Source organism: Equus asinus, chromosome 20, assembly GCF_041296235.1.
Source record: "Equus asinus isolate D_3611 breed Donkey chromosome 20, EquAss-T2T_v2, whole genome shotgun sequence".
Lineage (NCBI taxonomy): Eukaryota > Metazoa > Chordata > Mammalia > Perissodactyla > Equidae > Equus > Equus asinus.
In genome coordinates, this window is record NC_091809.1 from 90,210,435 (window position 1) to 90,233,785 (window position 23,351).

At 48.3% G+C, this 23,351-nt stretch overlaps 1 protein-coding gene across 2 annotated transcripts in view; it reads left to right on the forward strand.

Moving 5' to 3' along the window:
* DNHD1 (dynein heavy chain domain 1) overlaps positions 1-23,018 on the forward strand; it is a 77,062-nt gene extending 54,044 nt beyond the window's left edge. For both annotated transcript variants that reach the window (XM_070490923.1, XM_070490924.1), the window contains 19 exons: positions 4,781-6,386; positions 6,566-6,774; positions 6,978-7,182; positions 7,255-7,357; positions 10,848-10,997; positions 11,257-11,439; positions 11,576-12,007; positions 12,205-12,676; positions 16,615-16,914; positions 17,156-17,308; positions 17,485-17,663; positions 17,795-18,760; positions 18,927-19,113; positions 19,317-19,439; positions 19,520-19,721; positions 20,535-20,626; positions 20,784-20,933; positions 21,159-21,967; positions 22,152-23,018. In XM_070490923.1, the coding sequence (XP_070347024.1) occupies positions 4,781-6,386; positions 6,566-6,774; positions 6,978-7,182; positions 7,255-7,357; positions 10,848-10,997; positions 11,257-11,439; positions 11,576-12,007; positions 12,205-12,676; positions 16,615-16,914; positions 17,156-17,308; positions 17,485-17,663; positions 17,795-18,760; positions 18,927-19,113; positions 19,317-19,439; positions 19,520-19,721; positions 20,535-20,626; positions 20,784-20,933; positions 21,159-21,967; positions 22,152-22,502 (6,872 nt within the window). In that variant the 3' untranslated portion in view covers positions 22,503-23,018. The remainder of the gene's footprint in view (positions 1-4,780; positions 6,387-6,565; positions 6,775-6,977; positions 7,183-7,254; positions 7,358-10,847; positions 10,998-11,256; positions 11,440-11,575; positions 12,008-12,204; positions 12,677-16,614; positions 16,915-17,155; positions 17,309-17,484; positions 17,664-17,794; positions 18,761-18,926; positions 19,114-19,316; positions 19,440-19,519; positions 19,722-20,534; positions 20,627-20,783; positions 20,934-21,158; positions 21,968-22,151) is intronic.
* The last annotated feature ends 333 nt before the right edge of the window (positions 23,019-23,351 follow it).

The following is a 23,351-nucleotide window of genomic DNA, read 5'->3' on the forward strand; positions in this document are numbered from 1 at the left end:
TATACAACTATGTACAGGGGGGCTTTGGGGGGAAAGAGGAAAAAAATGAAATCTTTAAATAAATAAATAGAATTACAGAATACTTACTCTGACTACAACAATAAAAATCAGTAACAATAAGATACCTAGAAAATGTCCAAATTCTTTGAAATTAAACAGCACTCTTCTAAATAACTCATGCATCAAAGAAGAAACTACAGGGAAAATTAGAAATATTTTGAACTGAATAATAATGAAAACAAAACATCAAAATTTGTGGGATGTAGCTAAAGCGGTGCTTAGAGAGAAGTTTATAGCTTTAAATGCCTACATCAGAAAAGAAGAAGGGTTTGGACTCAGTGATCTGAATTTTCAGCTTAAGAATCTAGAAAAAGAAGAGCAAGTTAAACCCAAAGTAATTAGAAGGAAATAAAGATCAGAGCAGAGATCAATGAAATAGAAAAACACACAAACAATAAAAAATATCAACAAAGGCAAAATTTGGTTCTTTAAAAAAGATAGATAAAATTAATCCCCGAGTTTCACAAATCAAGAAATGAAAAGAGAAAACAAATTATCAATATCAGGAATGAGAGAGGTTTTATCTTAAAGGTATTAAAAAGGATAACAAGGGAATATTGTGAAAAACTTTATACTAATACATTTATTAACTTAGATGAAATGGACAGATACTTTGACAAACACAACTTATTAAAACCTGACTCAAGGGGCCAGCCCGGTGGCATAGTGGTTAAGTTTGCATGTTCCACTTCGGCGGCCCAGGGTTTGCAGGTTTGGATTCTGGGCACAGACCTAGTGCTGCTCATCAAGCCATGCTGTGGCGACATCGCACATAAGATAGAGGAAGATTGGCCCAGATGTTAGCTCAGCAACAGTCTTCCTCAGCAAAAAGAGAAAGATTGGCAACAGATGTTAGTTCAGGGCCAATCTTCCTCACACACACAAAAAACAAAACAAAAAACAAAAAGCCTGGCTCAAGAAGAAAAAGAATAGAAAATGAATAGCCCTATATATCTATTAAAAGTTTGAATTCATAATAATAAACATTTCCAGTCCCAGATGGTTACACAGCTGAAGTCTATCGAGTATTTAAGGAAAAAATTGAAACTTACACTTTTCCAGAAAATGGAGTAAACAATTCCCAACTCACTTTGTCAGGCCACTGTAACTTTAATAACAAGCCCTGAAAAGACATTTCAAGAAAAGAAATTGTAGGTCATTTTTTTCTGTTAATATAAATGCAAAAATGAATCCTCGGGGCCGGCCTGGTGGCACAGCGGCTAAGAGCGCACGTTCTGCTTTGGCAGCCCCGGGCTTGCCGGTTCAGATCCTGGGTGCAGACGTGGCACAACATCAAATGGGGTATATCCCAGGAATGGAAAGTTGACTTAACATTCAAAAATCCATCAGTGTAATTCAAAACATTAACAGAATAAAGAGGAAAAAATGTAAGATCATCTCAATAGTTAAAGCATATGATAAAATTCAGTGCTATTCATAACTCTCAGCAAACTAAGAATAAAACGGAACTTTCCCAATTTGATGAAGGGCATCTATTAAGACCTACAGCTAATTGCATACTTAATAGTGAAATATTGAACACTTTCCCTAAGATCAGTCACAAGGCAAGAATGTCCATTCTCACTGCTTCTATTCAGTATTGCACCAGAGACCCAAATCAGTGCAATAAGATAAGGAAAAAAAGCCTTTAAAATTGGAAATGAGAAAGTAATACTGTCTCTACTGGCATGTAACATGATTTTCTACATAAGAATCCAAAGGAATCTACACACAAAAAAAACTATAAAACTACTAAAATAAGTGAATTTAGCGGGGTCACAGGGTACAAAGTCAGTCTCTTGAAATCATTAGTATTTCTATACCTTCATAAAAAACAATTGGAAATCAAAATCTTAAAATATTTCTTAAAATATCACATAGGGGCCAGCCCAGTGGCACAGCAGTTAAGTTCACACGCTCTGCTTCAGCAGCCTGGGGTTCGCCAGTTCAGATCCTAGGTCCAGAGCCATGCACCACTTATCAAGCCATGTGGTGGCAGGTGCCCCACATATAAAGTAGAGGAAGATGGGCACAGATGTTAGCTCAGGGCTAATCTTCCTCAAAAAGAACAACAATTAAATATCATCTAGGGGCCGGCCTAGTGGTGCAGAGGTTAAGTGTGCACGTTCCGCTTTGGCGTCCTGGGATTTGCTGGTTTGAATCCTGGGTGCGGACATGGCACCACTTGGCAAGCCATGCTGTGGTAGGCGTCCCATATATAAAGTAGAGGAAGATGGGCACAGATGTTAGCTCAGGGCCAGTCTTCCTCAGCAAAAAGAGGAGGATTGGCAGCAGATGTTAGCTCAGGGCTATCTACCACACACACAAAAAATATCATCTAAAAGGTTAAAATATTTAGGAATAAACTTAATGAAAGATATACACTGAAAATTACTAAATATTGATAAGATAAAGGAGACAAATAAATGGAGAGATATACCATCTTCATGGATCAGAGGAGTCAATATTAAGGTGCTCATTCTCATCAAAGTGATCTATAGATTCAATGGAACGGAATCTAAATCTGAGCAGGCTTTTTTTGGTAGAAATTTACAGGCTTATTTTGAGACTTACGTGGAAATGCAAAAGACCTAGAAGAGCCAAAACAACTTTGAAAAAGAAAAAAAACGTTGGAGAGCTTACACTAGTGATTTCAAGACTTACTATACAGCTGTAGTAATCAAGAGAGTGTGGAATTGGTATAAGGACATGGATATACAAATAAATGGAATGGAACAGAGACTCTGCTATATGGCCATATATGGTCAATTGTTTTTCAACAAATGTGCCAAGATAATTCAATGGCGGAAAGGATAGTCTTTTCAATGAATGAGGCTGGAACAACTAAAGATCTGTGTGGGTGAAAAAGTGAACTTTGAATCCCGCTTCACAACATAGAGAAAAGTCAATTATAAATGGGTCACAGACCTAAATATAAAAGCTAAAACTGTAAAACTTTTTTTTAAATGTTGGATAAAAGTCTGTGTAACCTGGCTTAGAGGCAGTGATTTCTTTCTGTCTTTCTTTCTTTCTTTTTTTTTTAAAGATTGGCACCTGGGCTAACAACTGTTGCCAATCTTTTTTTTTCTGCTTTATCTCCCCAACCTCCCCCACCCCCCCCGTACACAGTTGTATATCTTAGTTGCACGTCCTTCTAGTTGTGGGATGTGGGACTCCGCCTCAACGTGGCCTGACGAGCGGTGCCATGTCCGCGCCCAGGATCCGAACCCTGGGCTGCCACAGTAGAGCGCGCAAACTTAACCACTCGGCCACGGAGCCGGCCCCAGAGGCAGTGATTTCTTAAGACACAAAAATTAGATTTTACCAAAACTAAAAACGTATGCCCCTCAAAAGATGCCATTAAGAAAATGAATAAAATAAGCCACAGACAGAAAAGTACTCATGATACATATATCTGACAAAGGACTTATACCCAGAATACATAAAAGTTCTTAGAACTCAGTAAGAACAAATTCCATTTTTAAACAATGGACAAAAGACTTGAACAGATACTTCACAAAGAAAAACGTATGAATGGCCAAAAGCGCATGAAAAGATGCTTGATATTAGTAGGCATCAGTGAACTGCAAATTAAAACCACCGTGAGATAGTACTTCACACCTACGAGAAAGACTATGATTAGAAAGACTGATAATAAGTGTTTGTGAAGTGTGGAGCAACTGAAACTCTCACACTTTGCTGGTTGGATTGTAAAATGATACAACCACTATGAAAAAAAAGTGTGGTGGTTTCTTATCAAATTAAATATATACTTACCATGTGACCCAGCAATTCTACTGATAGGTATTTACCCAAGAGAAATGAAAGTACCTGTATGTTCTCAAATAAACTTATACATAAATGTTCATAGCAGCATTATTCTGAATAGTCAAAACCTGGAAACAACCTAAATGTCCATCAGTGTGTCAATGGATCTACAAATTGTGGTATTTTTATAATGGGATACTACTCAGCAATGAAATGGAACACACTACTGATACACGCAAAACATGGATGAATCTCAGAATCATGCTGAGTGAAAGAAGCCAGACATAGTAAACTACATACCGTATAATTCCCTTTATATGACGCTCTGGGACAGGCAAAGCTAATCTATAGTGATAGAAGTTGAATCAGATAAAAATTCCTAGGATGGTGTGGTAGGGGATTGACTGCAAAGGGGCATGAGGAACTTCCTGGGGTGACAAAAATGTTCTAAATATCATTAGGGTGGTGGTTACACAGGTACGTAACGTACACTTGTCAAAACTCATTGAACTGTATATTTAAAATGTGTACATTTTATTTTATATAAATCATGTCTTACTAAAGCTGACTTTATAAAGGTGAGCATGTGATATAATTCCACTCTCTCTAACTGTGATGATTGCACTTTCCCCCCGATTGTAGTCAGATCAGGTTTCCATCCATCTTAGCTTCCAAACGTTCCATTCATTAATCCTCAGTTAATGAATAATTGGTCGTAGAGGTAGGTTTTGGGCCGTAAGAGAGAAGAAATTACTCACTTTTAGGCAGAGTGTGGGGGAGAGAGAAGAACTTACTCAGACATGACCAAGTCCCAGCACATCAGATGTACAAAATTCCTTTAGAACCCTGTGTATGCCTGAAGCAGACGCAGCGAGGCAGGCATAGGAGGAACAGGATGATGCTGTCATGTGGACTCAGGCACGTCCTCACTGTTATACTTCATGTCCCACAGACCCAGAGAAGACCTGTCAGCCAGTGTTGGAGACTCTGCGCCAGGCCATAAATGGCACCGTGTATGCCCACCGCACCTTGGAACTGCAGACGCTGCAGCCTGTAGTCAACTTCCTTGCCACTGCCACAGTGCCAGGCTTCTGTGAGCTCCCACTGTGCCCACGCCTTTTTCGACTCTTCACAGTGCTGGCCCTGGGCAGCATGACCCCAGCCATGCTGCTGAGCAGGCACACACCTAGCATCCAGGCCTGGCTTGAGCGCTTCCCCTCTGTGGAGCGAGAAGGGGTTCTAGCAAGAGCCCTGGTCCAGGCCTCAGTGGAGGCCTGGGAGGTTGTAGGCAACTGCTTTATGCCTTCACCTCTCCGCCCACACTACCGCTTCTCCCTGCATTCTGTCAGCCAACTACTGGGCAGCCTTCAGCTGCTGCCAACGAGAGTGGGCTCCCGAGGTTTTTTCGACTGTGCCAACCACCACGAGCACTTGCGCCAGGTGTCAGCCTTGCGTGGCACTCGCCTTACAATTATGATGGCCACGCGCAACATGGTGCGTCTTTGGTTGCATGAGGCACAGAGAACCTTTTGTGACCGGCTGGACAGCCCTAGGGAACGTTCCTACTGTGCCAAGCTGCTCCTAGAAGTAGCTCAGAGTGTCTTCTGCTGTGGGCCAGTGTCCCAGAGCCTGGGCAAGGGCTATGAGGGGGAGGAGGAAGAAGAGGAGAGGGTGCCTGAAGTGGAATCTGAAGGGGAGTTGGCCCAGTGGGAGGACTTCAGCAACAGTGGCAGTGAGACAGAAGAGGAGGAGGACCCTCATGGCCTTCGGGTCACCATAGGCTCGTGCTACAGTGATTCAAGTCTAGCACCATCCATAGCACCAGCCAAGGAGGAGACCAGAGAGAACATGGGTCAGAAGATAAGCCAGGAGGGAGGTCCAAGGGCCCGCAGCTATAAACTCCAGCTAAAGACATCCAGGAGTTGGTGGCAGAAGACACCTCAGGTAGACCTGGTCTCACCCCTGTTGCTACCAGTGCTACTACTCCATCCCCAGGAAAAGCCCTCAGACCTGGTCTTCAGTCAGGAGCTAATACTAGGGTCCAACTTGGAGAGCCCCAACTTGTACTTGGAACGGCAGTGGGAGAGCCTGGAGAAGCAGCTGGCCACCTCAGCTGCTCAGCTGAAGCTGAGCCCCCACCTTGCCCAGTGCCACTCCATGGCCCAGCATGTGGCCCGCCTGGTCCGGGTGCTGGCCAGGCCCCGGCAGCATGGCCTACTGCTCTCAGGGGCTCTGAGTACTGGGCGCCATACTGCCATCACTCTGGCAGCTAGCATTTCTCAGGCCCGCCTCTTCCATCTGCCATCTGCGTCAGAGGAGGCCATTCTCCAGTGTCTATGGGATGCCAGCTGGCATGCTGGCGTGTTAGGCCAGCCAGTGGCACTGCTCGTGCCCAAAGGTGTCGATCTTACTACCCTTCATCGTTTGCTAGCCCTGGCAACCTCAGGCAGTTTCCCTGACCAGTACACAGAGGCAGATCTGGACAACATTGAAGAACATCTCCCCAGGGAGAACCTTAGCGTCAAGCAGAACATCAAGAAGGAAATGCTGTTGCAGAGGTGAGGCCAAGAACCCCATATACCAGGGGCTGCTCTGCTGTTGCTCCATCCTGGCCAAAAGAAATCTAGGGGTTGCCATGAGGGCTCAGAAGATCAGGGCTAGGAGTCAGGGTTGGGACCAGGCCTGGATGGGCCAACAGGGAAAAGGGGAGGGCAGGATCTAAGCCCCTGGCCCACAGGTTCTACCAGCAAGTATGCAGCCACCTGCACATGTTCTTCCTGATCGGAGATGACCAGGCCCACAAACAGCTGCCCTCCACCCTTTTCCTGAGGCTCCTTCAACTGGCCATCGCCAGCATTGACCGCTATGAACCCTGGGACCAAGATTCCCTGGTCAGTGTGGTCCAGCATCACCTGGAGGGTGTTCAGAGCCTACCACTTGATGATGGTGAGCCCTTTTACCTGTCCCCCGACTCATCTCAACCAGGTTTTTCATGAGGATTATTACTTAGGTCAGTGTCTCTCTCTCTCTCTAGAACCTAGTGGGCCCCTTCCCCTTTTCTGTCCTCCTTGTGAGCCAGGAGAGGGTCCCTTTCCCTTTCTGTTCCCTTACAAGCTCACAAGTCCAGGCTAAAGTCATGCTCATTGCAGACTCCTTGAAGTGCCCAGACCTCCAGACCTCAATTCCCAGTGTGGCCAAAGCCATGGCACTCATCCACCTTTCGGCTGCCAGCTATCATGGGCACCTGTGCCCTGAATTGCCACTCGTCACACCCAAGACCTTCCTAGACTTCCTAGACACCTTTGTGCTGCTGCAGCAACAGATGACCCTGAAAATAAAGAACAAGGCCCAGCGGTGAGTGTCCCCATTCCCTGCACTGTACCTCCTACTCCCGTGGATCCACTCACTGGAACATTGTATCTCCAGGATACAGAATGTCCTGGGAAATCTGAGAATGATAATTGAGAAACATGATGCCCATGCCAACCTGGTCTTCAACTTGGAACAGCAGCTGAAAGCCTCCTGCAGGGTAAGAGGGAGAAGATTATGAGGCACGCACAGTAGGGTCAAAGAAGGAGCCCAAAAGAGGACTTGGGAGGAACCAACCAGACCAAACCTTAGTTCTTGTATCCCAAGAGTCACCCTTTCCCCAGGGGATCTCTCTAATCCCCACTGCCTCCTCCTTTAGAGCTCAGGCTCAAAGTTCTCCGTGGCACAGCTGAGACTAGGCTGGTTCTTCTGAACACATGAAACCCAAGTGTCTGCTTCTGGTTGTCCCTAGTTCCTTGACTGAGAATTTCAGTATGCTCCCCAAGATCTCTATAGATTTTCTCTGGGGACAGGGCAGGGATTACATTCTCACAGTCACCTCCCCCTCTTATCCTCTTCTCCTGAATTCTCTATCACTGCTAATTGGCACACCTCTTGTTGCTATCCTGTTTTCCCGTAACATTTTGTCCCTGACCTCTTCCTTCCAGCAAAGCACTCAATATACAAGGCTGTTGTGTACAGTGGGGAAATGTGGATGGATGATGCCAGTAGGGGCAATTTACATTCTAGAACAGAACCAGAAATAGATTTAAATGGTATTCTAGACATCAGTGTCCTGAATCTCCTCAGTCACCATCCTCTACAGAGCATTTCTCAGTGACCAACTTCTTTCCCATCTCCTCAGTATCTGCTCCACAATATTATTGAGCTACCATACTTCTCATTTCGAGCTCCCAAAATACAATTCTAATGTAATAAGAGGGTTTTTTTCTAGTCCAAACCCTAAATCCTGTTGCTTTCTTAAACAGAGCAATTTTCTTCTTTGAATAAATAAAGCTCTCGTATCTGACTAAAACTGGTGGGAGTGGGGTCATCACACCTTTTATAGCCAAATACTCTCAGTTAAGGGTGTTTTCCCAAAATAAAGAGAAATTTTTTTCTTTTGTTTTTAATAAGAGGAATTCTGAAATAGCATTTTTTTCTTTCTGTTACACAAGACTTTGATGAAGGTTCAGGGATAAATAACTACAGAGAATTGAACTAGTGATCAACTCACAAGCAGATAATCTGACTTACTTTCTACTGGGCTTTCAGGCCTTATAGTTCCTAATGTCCAGCCTGCCTGTTTTGATGAGTGCCCTTGGGGCTGTCACCCAGTGTTGCAAACTCCAGGGGCATGGCTTATGTGTATCCACATACATGGTTTTCATTCTGTTCTGTGTAAATGGCCTGCCTGGAGTTTGCATGGTATCTGTGCCCTCCTACCATCCATCACCAAGGATCACTAGCTTAGATTAAACCTCAATACTCAGTTAAGATGCAAAAAAAAATGTTCATAGAGGGACAGGAGGCCCCTCTCCCATGTTTGCCATATTCCAGTTTCTTGTCTTGGGCCCTACCTTGATTAAGACCAGGAATTGTTGATCTGGTTTAGAGGGGCTACTGTTCTCTTGGTCCCTGGTTCAGTTATATCAGAGCACAACATAAGAAGCCCAAAATCTGGATAAGAGGTGTCCATAGACCCAGAGGCATTCAGTGTCAGATCGCTTGGTCGTTCACTCAACAGCCATAATAGTGTATACTTCTTTCAATGTTCCCCACCCCAGGAAGTGGCACCACCATCCACTTAGTCATTTAAGCCAAATCCCGGGAGTCATTCTGGATCCCTCCATCTCTTCTCTCTCTAAGATTCAATTGATTCATTTATTCATTACTGTACTCAACAAAAATTAATTGAACTCCACATTTTTTTGTCCAGGCGCTCATTAATGTTCACGTCTATGTTTGTGTCTGCATCTATGTTTACATCTCGATCGATAGATAGAATCCTTGCCACAACTTTCTGAAGTGGCTGTCCTTTTTCCCACTTTACAGATGAGAAAACAGATCCAGAGAGGTTAGGTTAGGATGAGGATTAAATGAGATCTTCCATGTAAAGCATTTAGAAGTGCTGGCACATAGTAAGAGCTTAATAAATGTTAGCTCCTATTAGGTTAGATTGCCTCCTAATAAGAAAGATAAGGGACTGTCCTTGCTTTCATGGGTCCTAGCTTACTGGACAGTATAGACTCATCCAGGCAATTACAAAACAGTGTAATGTAATGGACAGGGAAACTCCAGGGTGCTCTGAAGTATCAAAGACATTCCAGAGAAAGCATCGTGCCACAGTATGTGGCACAGAGCCATATGCAGAACATGGTAGGTACTCAGAAGCATTCCTTAAATATGTAAATGAATGAAGTACATCAAAGTTGTTACCTGAGGGTTAGATAAGATTTGGCATAAAAGGGGATGGGGAGGAAGAATATGACAGGCCGAAGTAACAGCATGTGCAAAGGCCCAGAGGCAAGAGAATGTGTGCCACATTGAAGGAACTGAAAGTCAGGAATGGCTGGAGAGTAGAGTGCTGGGAAAGGAAAAAGAGATGAGGTTGGAAAGATGAGTAGAGGCCTCTTGGTCAGGGAGGCATTGCAAGCAAAATGAAAGAGCAGCAGGTGTAAAGGGACATGATGATGATATTTGGTTTTTAAAAAACCAATCAGGCTTCAGCATGGAGAATGAACTAGAAGAGGGAGAGTAAGCATAGAAGCCAAGACCCCAGTTAGGAAGCCAGTGCAGAAGGTCAGGAGGGAGAGTACAGGCATGAGTGATGCGTGTGGGGTAGGGGTAGAGAGGAAAGACACTTAGGAGGGAGAATTGAAAGGCCTTGAAGGTGGGTTGGGTTTGGGGAATAGAAGAGATGGAGTCAGGGTAACAATTAGATTTCTTCCTTGGGAGACTTGGGTGTATTTTGCCACAGTTCTCTGAGAAAAAGACCACTGAGGAGATGAGTATGATTGCGAGAGATTCAAGGAGGCATAGCCAATATCTTTATTTTTGGACATGTCAAGTCTGAGGGCATGTGAGACGTCGAAGAGATTCCCACTAAGAAAATGGATATGTGGGTGTCGGGCTTGGGAGAGAATCTGGCTGGAGAGTGGGATTTGGGAGTTGTTAGAATATAAATGGTAATCAAAGCCATGAGATTAGAGAGGGTGCCTAGAAGTCTAGAATGAGAAGAAAAGGGGAACCTATAAAAACTGCTGAGGAATATTTAAGGGATAGCAGAGGAAGAGATTGAGAAAGAGCAGCCAGAGAAGTTGGAGAAAGCCAAAGGAGAACACGCTGTCATGAAAGTCAAGGGAGGGAACTGTCTTCTGTACCAAATGCTGCTAATGGGCCAGGGAAGAGAAGGAGTGCAGCATAATGGTTCAGCACGTAGGCTTTGGATTCAGATTGCCTGGGCCTGTAGGGCAGGTCAGGATAAGCAACCACCACTCAGGGCTGCGTTAGTAGATGTATAACTCACAGACTGGTAAGTGACAGTTCCAGAGCTCAGTCTGTGTCTGTGGCCTATTTGGAGTACAACTTGGTCACCCTGACTATCAAGTGAGGAGTATGCTGGAGTCCCACACCCATGAGGTCTTCCCTTGGGGCCTTCCCATGTGGCCCAGGATCTGGAGCTGCAGAGCCTGAATCTCTGTTCACAGACCCTCAGCACATTGCATCAGCAGCTAGATCAAGGCAAGCTCCTGTACGAGCGGCAGCTAGCAGAGTGTCGGCAGCAGGAGAACCTCATTGAGAACCTGACCAAGCAGCAGGATGCCCTGCGGACTCAGCACGAAGCTTTCTTGGAGCAGGTGGGCTCTCCCTGCCTGCCTCCCTGTACTGCTCCTCTCTTGGAGGGGGACAAGCCCTCATAGGATGCCCAGAGTAGAGGACTTGTCATGGAGGGTGACTTGTCATGGAGTCTCCTGGGGGACGGGGCAAAGGTAGTAGGATGGCTTGAGGAGTGGTCCCTCATGGGGACTCCTAGGAGGAGACAATCCCTTCTGGCAACACCTTGAAGAAAGAGGACATTTCAGGAGCTCAATTCAAGAATGCATCTCTCTGCTTTAGATGAGCAAGGCATTTCTGGGGCCCCTGAGCCAGCTGCAGGTGGCTGACTTTGAGGAGATACGAAGCTATCGAGCACCACCAGAATCTGTGGTCCAGGTGACTGATGCTCTGTGTGACCTGTTCCACCGTGAAACAGGCTGGGCCAGTGCCAAGCAGCTGTTATGCACTGAGGATTTTTATCAGGTAGGGAGTGTAGTGCACAGTGGAGGAGGAGAGGGGAGGCATGGAGGGAGACTTGGCAGGGCTAGGCTATGGGGTCAAGGCTCAGCTCATCTGTGTCCTTCCCCCCACCCTCTGCTCTGAATACACACTCTTCTAGGATCTGGTGTTCTTCCCCAAGGAGAAGATTACAGACTCAGAGCTAATAAAGTTAAACCTAGCTCTAAGGGCTCCAGGTATGAGCAATGCAGCCTTGCAGGCAGTAAGCATACCTGCAGCAAGCCTGGCAGCCTGGCTCTGGGCCATTCTGCGTTATGGGCTAGCACAGCGCCGAGGACTGCCCACAGGTCTGCTGCTGCGGCAGGTAGAGGCGACACTGGCTCGGGAGCAGGCCCGCCTGGGCCATTACCAGTTTCAGGCCCAGGAGATCCTAGAGCACAATTTGGCCCTGAACAAGAAGCTGCAAGATGCCCAGGCTTTCCACAGCTGTGTGGTCAAGAGTCTCAGTGAGGTTCAGTGTGGCCAATATCATGAATGGCCCATAAAGTCTGCACTACTCACACCCATGCAGTCCTGGACTACAGAGCTCCAGGTAACCGGGTTCTCCCAGAGCTCCCTCCAAAGTTCGTTTCTGCACCACTGCCCCCACTCCTCTGCTCTTCCCTGTGCCCTCACTGCCTTCTGTCCCATTCTGCCCTCCTTACCCTGCCTTGCTCCCTCTCTGCCAGACCCTCTGCCTATACCCTCCTCACTGGCCTACACACCCTCTGATCTTCCCTTCCACACCAGAAGTTGAAGGGGCACTGCATGACTGTGTTCGGAGATGCCCTCCTATGTTCAGCTGCCATCATCTACCTGGGTCCCTTCCCACCACTCCGGCGCCAGGAGCTACTGGACAAGTGGCTGGCTCTGTGTAGGGGCTTTCAGGAGACCCTGGGCCCAGATGATGTGGCACAGGCACTGAAGCAGAAGCAGAAATCTGTCACCATGCCGCTGAAGAAGCCCCTGCTCTCCACAAGTGCTCCCTTCAGCCTTCTGTCCTTACTGAGCTCTGAATCTGAACAGTTCCAGTGGGACCGAGACCTGAAGCCCCAGGCAAAGTCAGCCCGCCTGGCAGGCCTGCTTCTGCGGAGTCGCACCCACTACTTCAGTTGCCGTTGGCCTCTGCTGCTTGACCCCAGCAACCAGGCCCTCATCTGGCTGAACCCACTGCCTCTAGAAGAGACCGGATGCTTGACCCCAGGTCCTGCTGAGGGCAGAGGTAAAGCCAGGAATAATAAACACAGTGTTTCTCAGGTGTCTGAACTGCCCAATACTGTCAGCCACTTGTGATCTTCCCTTTCATACTGAAGACACTAAATTTTTGTGGCCAGGGTATCCCAGGTTTCACCAGCCTCATGATGTTAATAAGTTAGGTCACATTTACATTTTTTGGCCCATATTGCAATGATTCTGAATCTATATGGCTGGCCAGTCCACGATCTTCCATTTCCCTGGTCTGCTCAGCACTATTGGAAACTTGACCTACAATTCAGAGTTTTACTACCCAAATTTATGCCATAAATAGGAATTCTGGGGAAATATTACTGTTGGCTCTGTTTGAATCAGGGACCCATCTGGGTGGAGTGTCAGAAGGAGCATTTCCTAGAGGAGGGAAGCAAGGGTGTCTATTTCCCAGAAGAAGAGGTTGGGGGTTGCATTGGTGAGTATAATAGATATCTACAATGGAAGATGTATAATAAAATGGTCTGTAACATGGGCTCTATAATCACACTGTCTGGGCCAACTATCTATCCTTTGCAACCTGTGTAACCTAAGGCAAGGTACTTAATCTCTCTAAGCCTAAGTTTATTTACCAATAAAATGAGGGTCTTAATTATACCCATCTCATAATGTGTTGTATTAAATAAGATAATTCATGTAAAAGGAGTTCATACACTGCCTAATATAATAAGTTCTTAAAAATGTTAGTCATTATTACTAGTAATATATTACTGCTATTGTTATTATAGTCCATCCCTTGGCTGTCCAGCACAACTTTCTATTGTGCCTATCCACTATTACAAATATGCCCATTATACAACTGCCACGTGTGTAACTAAAAGTGAATTCCCCCTTCTCTAATAAAGACACCCTGAAGAAACATCTAGCTGCTGCATCCATTCTGAGTCCAGGAACTCTGAATGATGTTCATTGCTCTTGATCAGATCTGGATGTGGCTCTTTGTGATTCTGTAACTTATGATAGAGTACCTGCTAAATCTCACCATACCAATACACCTGATAGCAAAGTGAAGCAAAATCAAATCACGATAACTACAGTAAACTGCCTGTTTAGAAACTGGGAAAGGGTAAGAAACACTGTGTATCTGTACCGTATAATGCCAGACAGAGATAGTAAGGCAAATGATTAGCATCATTTCACCAGCTATCGAGTGAGTTCTTGGACAGCTAGTTCGGCTGCCCTGGGTTCCTATGAATAGTATAATTTTCCTTGCCTGCTGTTCCCTGGGCGGTCTGTAAAAGGAAAGCTGGGCAAGAATCCCCTGTTTGTAGCTTTTTTGACTAATATGTCCACTTTCTATTGGAATGGGTCTGGGGGCTTAGGATTTGCCTTAAAATTAAGCAAATACAGACCACTTGTTAACAGATGTGGGATTTTTTGACTAATCCCCTAAAATCTCCCATCTTTTTCCTGCAGATTTCATGTGTAAGGACTCTGTTAGCTATTAACCAATGCCAGAAATCTAGGTACATTCTCATTCTTAATTTAAACCCTACCTTTCAGCTTTTATCACTTAACATTGGTTCTGAGGGCTCCACCAATTCCGCTAAGCCCTAGTGTAATTGTCATCCATCTAAACTTCAGCCTTCTCCTCTGAGTTGTAGTAAGAACATAGTCAGAGTGGTGAGCTTAGGCTAATCAGCCATGGAATGTAGCCCCTTTTACTTTGGGCTGTATCCAGATCAAAAGCAGGGAGTGAGACCATCACCTTTGTCGAGGAGGGATGCATAGAGAGAAGTATGTGGAATGGACTTGGAGAATTAGGCTTCTTCGATTTTCCATGCTCCTCCAATAGCCTGTAATTTCCTATTCCATGCAACATGAGGTAGGAAATTGTTTTTACAGATTATCAAAGTGCATGAGTATCTGATCATTTGTGGTCTGAAATTGCTTGATATGAGCTGAAAGGAATTCCCTTAAAGTTTTTTCTGGAGATTGTTTGTCTCATCTAAATAGAGAAGTAGCCAGCATGCTCCAGTATCTTCTACTAAATCCACTAAAGCTCAGTGAGCACGTGGGCCAAGTCCCATGAGATAAGCCAACTTTTTACCCACCACAGAGCCTGGCCACCTTCGCAGTAGGGAAAAAAGACAAATCCTCATTGCTCCTCTAGCTCACTGTATCAGTTAGGAATGCTCTCACTAACAGTAACAAAAACCCAACTTATGGCTTAAACAAATCGGCATTTATTTATCTCACATTGTAAGACGTACTAAGCAGGTAAGGGCTTCATTGTCACCTTCAAGCATCCAGATTCTTCTATCATTCTGTTCTACGATCCTTAGCATATTGGCTTATCATATTGTAGTGGGTTAAATGGTGGCTCCCCAAAGGATATATCCACCTCCTAATCCCTGGAACCTATGAATGTGACCTTATTTGGTAAAAGAGTCTTTGCAGATGTCACTAAGTTAAGGACCTTCAAATAAGATCACCCTAGATTATCTGGCTGGCCCTAAATCCAAGTGGATCTAAATCCATTTATGACAAGTGACAGAGGGAAGGCCATGTGAAGATGGAGACAGATCTTGGAGTTATGTAGCTGCAAGCCAAGGAACTCCTGGAATCACCAGAAGCTGGAGGAGGCAACAAAGGAGTCTGTTGTTTTAAGCTACCGTATTTGTGGCAGTTTGTTATCAAATTGGCTGCTATCCCTCCAAGCATCATGTTGGAGTTGCTGCTGGCCATTTCTGTCTCTTTTGTCAGGAAAACAAAAGCTCTTCCAGAAGTCTGAATAGCCAAACGTGGTAGGCAGAATTTTGGCCCCCGCAACCTTTGACCTCTGCTGTTACTCCCATAGTTATGAAATGTTACATGGCAAGAGAGACTTTGCAGATGTAATTAAGCTTACTAATCAGTTGACTTTAAGAGAGATTATCCTGGATTATCTGGGTGGGCCCAATGTAATCACATGTACCCTTCAAAGAAGAAACAAGAAAGAAGAGGGAGTCAGATTTGAAACACAAGAAGGGTTCAATGAACCGTTGCTGGCTGGAAGATGGAGTGGGCTCCGGGAAAGTGTGAGAAGGAAATAAATTCTGTCAAAACCCAGTAAGCCTGAAAGAGGACCCAAGTCAGCTGGAGCCCAGCTGAGGCCTTGATTTTAGCCCAGTGTAACCCTGAGTAGAGCATCCAGTCATGCTGTGCAGGCTTCTGACCTACTCACATGCAAGATAATAAATGGGTGTTGCTCTAAACTGCTAAGTTTCTGGTGCTTTGTTAAGCAGTAGGAAGTGAATACACCAATCTGTGGACCTGGCAGCCTCCACTTGCTCACTTCTTAAATGCTTAATACTTTAAAAAATTCTTAAATTTCTTAATGCTTAGAAAAAAGTATCTTTTTATATTTTTCACCTCTTGCAGTAGAGGAGGCAAAGGAGAAGGAGATTGGGGATGGCTGTTGGTTAGCCAACCATCTGTGTCGACCACACCACCCGTGACTTGGCTAATTCCACAGTTTATGGCCTTTCACTTACAAGTCCCTACTTCCAGGCACCAATTTCTATATTAGTGATGACTCTTTTAGGTGTTAGTGACAGAGTGAGCTTAGATAAAAGAGGGAAATGCACAGACTCTTCTAACCAACCTACAGAAAGGCAGTACTGGAGCTGGTTTCAGGGATGACTAGGAACCCTGCCTAGAATTTTAGAGTAATAATAATGATAGCTAACATTTATGGAGTGCTTAGTAGGTGCCAGCTGAGTGCTGTCACCGTCACAATAACTCTATGAGGTACTTGCTAATATCAACCCCATACTGCAGATAAGGACCTTGAGTCATAGACAGCTTAAGCAACTTTCCTAAGGTGTCTTCCTGCAGACCTTCCTTCATGAGATGGAGCCCTTGGGTGAATAGTGCTCCCTTGCAGCCTGATTCCTCCCTTGAGAAGAGCTCCTCTGCATCTTTCTGCCACAGGGAAGGGCTTCATGAGAAATCGAGAAAAAGAGTGTAAACAGGAGGACACGGAAGAAGATGATGATGATAGTGAAGAAACTGCTAAGATTGAGGAGAAGACAAACGAGCAGAAGGGAGAAGAAAGGAAAAATGAGGAGAAGCAGGAGGAAAAGGAAGAGCAAGAGGAGAAGGAGGAGGAGATGGACAGGCAGGAGTCAAGCCCAGCCTCTGAGGCTCAGCCTTCATCGCTCCCCTACCTTAGTGTGCTCTCAGGTGCCGACCCAGAGCTAGGTCCTCAGCTCTGCCAGGCAGCTGCCAGTGGTGAGAACTAGTCCCCGCCCACCATGTCCCTCTTCTGTCCTCCCCCTGTGCTGTGGCTCCATAGGCCTCTCACACCCCAGTCTGACCTCAGCTCCCACCTTCACTCTGGGCACTAACTCTGTGGAAGGGCCCTGAAGAAGCCCTCCTATCAGCCAGGGGGTAGCTGGTTGGAGCCAGATTTTGTGTATGGTGGGATAGATGCTGGTATGGTGGGTAGGGTGTCCTTGCCTCCCCCCCACAGGCCTGCCTGTGCTGTTGACCAACATGGAGCTGGGCCTAGGGTGCCAGGAACTGCAATGGCTACTGCAGCGGGAACAGCTGAGTCCGCCCCAGGTGCAGCCTGGCTTCTGTCTCTATCTGAGCACTACCCTGCCCCTCAGTGCCTTGGAAAAAGGTGAGGCGTAGTGGGTAAGTTGCCAGCACAACTTTGTGAACACACTAGGCCCCCCGCTTCACTCAGTCTGGCTCACAGCAGGCTCAGGACTATAGTAGGCAGCCATACTCCCTGCACACCTCACCCCCTGGCTCTTCCAAGGGGAAGGAGTTAAGTGTCTCCCATGTGACCCCAAGTGCTAGGCTGTGAACTGCTGAAGGGGCTGAATGTGCTGGATCTGGGCCTGAATATGGAACTCCTAGAAGAAGAGATGCTGCATGAAATTCTGCGCATAGAGCGTCCCGAGCTCGAGAGCCACTGGCAGGACCTAAAGATCAGAGCCCTGGACACCTGCGAAGCTGTAGAGGCTGCTGAGGTGCTTAGGGGCCCAGTCTATGGGTTGGGATGAGCTTGGGAGGGGCCCAGGAGTGGGGATGGAGATACGCGTAGATGATTGGGGACTGTGTGGGAATGGGCCAGGTCAATGCAACAAGTGACTGTGTGCAGGAGAGGCTGCTGCTGATGCTGCTGCTCCAGAACCCAAAGCATCAGAAACCAGTCAAGTTCCTGCGGGACATGGTGAGAGCCCAGGCAGAGTTATGTCAGCTGCGTGTCCATTGCGAGGAGCTAGAAGACCTCAAGCTGCGGGAGGTGGCATTGTGGGCACCCTATCGGCGCGTGGTCTGGCATGGAATGGCCATTATAAAGGCCCTTAGCGCACTGCAGAACCTGCTGCCACTTTTCCGTACAAGCCCAGAGAATTGGCTGGCAGCCACCAAGCAGGCTCTGAACAGCATGAAGCAGCGAGAGACTCATCAGAGGGAGGACCTGCCCAGCCATCTGCTGCAGCTGAGAACACAGCTAACCCGCCAGTTCCTGGACAGCACTGTGGCTACACTGGGCCTGACCCAATTACCCTTGGTGGGTGCCTTGGGTGCTTTGGCTCTGCTGCAAGTGGCAAGGAAGGCACCCTTGCTGGAGAGGCTGGCACTTTGGCCTGGACTGGCAGCCTCTCCCAGCACAGGCTATAGCAAGCCAGGCCCAGGTGTAGCTCGACCAGCCTGGCTAGGGCTGAGGGCCTGGCATGAATGTGGGATGTTAGAGCTGCTGCCCCCATTTGCTGGGCTGCGTGCATCCCTGGCAGGCCACTCCAATGTTTGGCAGGCTTACCTGTCACTGTCATCCACAGTGCTAGGTCCTGCACCTGGGCCTGGGCCTGATGCCCTTAGCCTCCTCCAGAAGCTGATCCTGTGGCGTGTGCTGCGACCTGAGTGCCTAGCAGGTGCACTGGCAGACGTCACCACAAGCCTCCTAGGCCGGCCCCTGGATGAAAACCTGGGTGCCTGCACCATACCCTTTGAACGCAGTCAGGCTACTCAGCCCATGCTGATATTGTTGCCACCACCTGGCCACCTCACAGCCACCCTGCATCCCCTGACTGTCATCCAGAAACTGGCTGCCGAGCATGAGCAGGTTTGAGCCTAGCCTCTTGGGGATATGGGGACCCCCTCCCAGCATTCTCCTAGATCTTTCTGGGTTACTCAGGGACTTTTTGGGTCATTTGATGCATTACTCTGGGTCCCTTGGGTCACCCTAGGATCACTTTGAGTTACTCCGCCATCTCTCTGTTGGTCTCCAGGGGCAGAGGCATCTGGAGGTGATAGCCCTGGGCTCTGAAGCCTGGGACCCAGTCTCAGTTGTGGTCAGCACTCTCCACCAGGCTATGCACAAAGGACACTGGCTGGTGCTGGAGAACTGTCATCTGCTGCGTCACTGGCCGAAAGAGCTGCTACAGCCCTTGCTGGGGCTATTGGATGGCGCCAAGGGTGGGTTTGCTGCCTAGAGAAGGCTTCTAGGACCCTATCCTACACTTGGGCCTGGGCTTGAACTCTCAGGCCTTGTGGCTGGTTCCCAGCTCCAAGTCTTGTCCCCTTGTATCTGACTCTGACCCCCTAGCCTCAAGTCTGATCCCTAGACTTGTGTCTGACCCTTTATCCAGTGATTGATCTTGCTCATGTCTGACCCCTAGTGGTCTCCGACCTGGAGTTAGGACTGCTTTTAGACCAACTCGCAAGCAGGAAGGTGGCCACCGTCCACAGAGATTTCCGTCTTTGGCTTATTGTATCTGCAGAGGCTGTTGCTTCCTTACCAGGTGAGGAGTTTCCCCCATAGGCTCTCAGAGTGGGGAGGGCAACTGTGCTGTGCTGACTTGGCACTCTCCTTCCTCCCCAGCTGTGCTGATTCAGCACTCCATGCCTATTTTCTGGGACCAGTCCCTGGAGCTGAGCCACATCTTGATTGACAGCATGGAGCTAGCCCAGCAAGGACTCTACATGCAACCCCCTACCAGGGCGCTGCCTCTGCTCCTGCTGCATGGCCTCTTGCTACACCGGCAGCTCTATGGAATGAAGCTGCAGGCACACAGGGGGCGCTGGTGAGGGAGCCACCCATCCTGCTCAGTCAGCCAGCCACTCAGTCACTCAGTAAACACTGAGTATTTTCCACATGCTGGGATTCATCTCTGGGAAGCTCCAAAGTGTGAGGGCAAGGGGAAGTCAAGGATGTCTCATCCAAGGTGACTTTGGGATCTCACTTTGAATTGAGTCTTGAAAGCAGAGGCAGACCAGGTGGAGATGAGGCCTTTCTGAGCATAGGGAACTAAGCTCAACAAGAGGGAGAAGACTTCAGTGTGGCTGAGGTGGGCATGCTGGGGGTTGAGTGGGAAGAAATGTGGCTTGTGGTAAACTTTAAGACCATGGCAAGGGGCCTGATTTTATGTTGAGGACAGTGGGAAGCCCCTGAAGGGTTTTAAGTAGAAGAAGAAACATGATCCTATTTGTCTGTTGGAGAGATGTCTGGCTGCAGTGTGGGGGCTGGACCAGACAGGGCAGGGCTGGAGGCAAGCAGAACAGTCTTGGGAGGCTCTGGCAGTCTCCAGGGACAACATCAGGGTATAGGTGGTAGGGAGCAGGGTAGCCACAGTAGGGATAGGAGTAAATACGGGGTAAGAAGGAGGAGTCAAGCATGGCTCCCAGACTTCTGCCTTGGGCAGTTGGGTGGCTGGTATGGGGGAAAGGATGATTTGAGTTGAAAGTAAGTTATATTTGAGGTACCAAGGGGCAATGATTACTGAGCTCTCATGAATCTGGAGCTCAGGAGAGAAGTTTGGGCTGGAGAGAGAGAGACATGTGAGAGTACTCAGCATATAGATGTTTTTCAAACCCTACTTCCTGCTCCCCTACCCCAGGAGTCAAGTGACCTTGACCCAGGTCCTTCAGATCCAAGAGCAGCTGTGGGCCAGCCTCAGCAACCCCAGTGCTGCCATGCAGGAGCTGGCCGGTGAGACCCTTCCTGTCCCCCATGTAGCCACCAGCCCCCAGGAGAGCCTGGAAAGGGGTGGGGGTGGGAGTACTACCAGGACATAATTCACAACTTTGGTTTGGGAGTTGGGGGAAACTGGAAGGGCTGGAACTGAGGGCTCTAACCTCATCCTCAGCTTCAGTTTTCTATGGGGGTCCTGTGGGAGACGACAAGGACAGGGAGGCTCTGATTAGCCTCACGCAAGCCTGCCTGAGCCCCAGCAGCGGGAGCTGGACCCAACCACACACCCCCCAGTATCTGCTGGCCACCCTGATACCCAGCCCAGGTAAACTACAGCCAGGTATCTGTGTTGGGGGGGCGGGGCTGAGGCAGCTCAGTGTAATGCCACCCTCATGGGAATGTGAACAGTGGTACCAATAAAGGTATAGGAAGGGGCAATATTTCCACAGTTATCGGGTGATGGCTTAAAGTGTCAGAGGAAGGCCTACTCCCTTGGGTCTAGGGTGGAGAGAATCCACCTTGTCTCTCACCCCTTACTTCCACCTCCAAGAGCTAGGTGAGCCGGATGCCATGGCAGACTGCAAGGCCCAGATGCACCTACTGCCCACACCACCCGAACCCCAGATCTGCGGACTGAGTGCTGGCCCTCAGGCCTGGCTTTTGCGACGCCGGAGTCGCGCCCTCCTTAGTGCGTTGCAGCGTAGTTCACCCGCTTGGGTCCCTGCGGCTCGCGAAGGCTCCCGGCGCGCCGAGAGGCGGCTGCGGCAACGCCTGGTGCAAGCGGAGAGGAGGCTGGAGTCCTTGCAGGCTCTGCTGACAGAGACCACTCGCCAGGACAGGTCTGGCGTGGAGTGGGTGGGACCGAGGCTGAATGCCCGGCGGCCTCTGGAGGGCTTTCTGGAGACCGAGGTGCTGGAACTGAAACAGCTGGTGGGCACGCTGCAAAGCGATCTTGACTGCCTGTTGCAGCAGCTGAAGGGCGCGCCCCCGTGCGCCTCCCGGCGCTGTGCCGCGGTGGCCCATGCTCTCTGGACTGGCCGCCTACCCCCGCCTTGGCGACCTCATGCGCCTGCCGGCCCGCAGCCGCCCTGGCACTGGCTGCGACAGCTGTCGCGCCGCGGGCAGCTGTTGGTTCGCTACCTGGGCGTAGCCACCGAAGTACCAGAGCGCATCTTTCACCTATCAGCCTTTCGCCACCCTCGCCGCCTGCTGCTGTCACTGCGCTGGGAGGCTGTCTTTGCTATGGTCTCCCGAAATCAGTATGTGCCCAGCTCAAACTTCCCCGGTTGCCAAGGCTCCAGCTCCACTCAGTTCCCCCGTAAACATACGGAGCTGAACAGCAAGCCTCTGCACCTCCAGGTATCTTCTTGCTGCCCCTTTCTTTCCAATCCCCCCGCCTCAAATCCCTGATAACACCTTGCAGTTACCCCACCTTGCCTCTAGGTGCTCTTGCCCCTCGGTAACCCCATCTGCTTCTCTGATCCCGCTCCACCAAGATCCCCCAGCTTCCAAGCCTTGCCTGACCAGCTTCTGGTGCTCCCAGGTGGTGAATGATCCAAATCCCACGGTTCCAGAGATGGGACTGCTGCTGATTGGGCTACAGGTCTGGAATGCCGAGTGGGACCCTCTAGCAGGAGCCTTGCAGGACAGTCCCTCCAGCCACCCCAGCCCTCTGCCTCCGGTCAGCATCAGTGCCCAAGCTCAGGGCACCAATGACCTGCCACCCCCAGCGGGCTTGGCTGTGTACTCCTGTCCTGTGTACATGGAAGGGCCCCTCGGTACCACGAGGCTGCACAGCAGGAATATCCTGATGCACCTGCCCCTGCCCACGAAGCTCAGCCCTGCCACCTGTGTCCAGCGGAGAGTCCATGTGTGCAGCCCACCCCTGCCCTGAGCCCTCAAGCAAAATAAAGTTGGAATGATTCATGAAAGATTTCTGAGATTTAGGAGTGTAGGGTGTGTACACTTGGACAACATTCACGTTCTCTCTGGGGAGAGGGAATGTGGGTACCCTAGGTGGAGATGGGCCTGGTGTGAGTCATGGATCCAAGGGGTTAGGCAGATCTGGGGACGGCTGACACACAGGATCCTGAATCCTCACCCAGCTCTCTACTGTGGTCTCAGAACTTGCACTGAATCCACAAGGGATATTTTTTTTATTATTATTATTATTTTATTTTTCCTTTTTCTCCTAAAGCCCCCCAGTACACAGTTGTGTATTTTTAGTTGTGGAATGTGGGATGCCGCCTCAGCATGGCTTGATGAGTGGTGCCATGTCCACACCCGGGATCCGAACCAGCGAAACCCTGGGCCGCCGAAGCAGAGTGCGCAAACTTAACAACTCGGCCACAGGCCGGCCCCACACAAGGGATATTTTTAAAGGGAGACCATTAGAACTCAAAACGCTTTCTTAAGCAATTTAGTGGTATTATCGGGAATGCCCCAATCCTGTCCTGTCATCCCCTCCCCTATGATGGATTCCCTGAATCATACAAAAAACAAAAGCAAAATAAGATACAATTATTTATTGAGCACTCCTCTGAAGCAGGTGCTCTTCCAGACACTGATGAGGTTGTTCTTATGCAGGGGGAGAGATGATAAAAAGTCAACATATAAATAAGTTAAGGTGATGACTTTTAAGTGCTATGAAGAAAATAAAGGAGGCTGATGTGTTAGCGACTATAAGGGAGCAGGTACTAGAGGAAGGCTTGCTGAATATTGGAAAGAGAGCTATCTAGGAGGA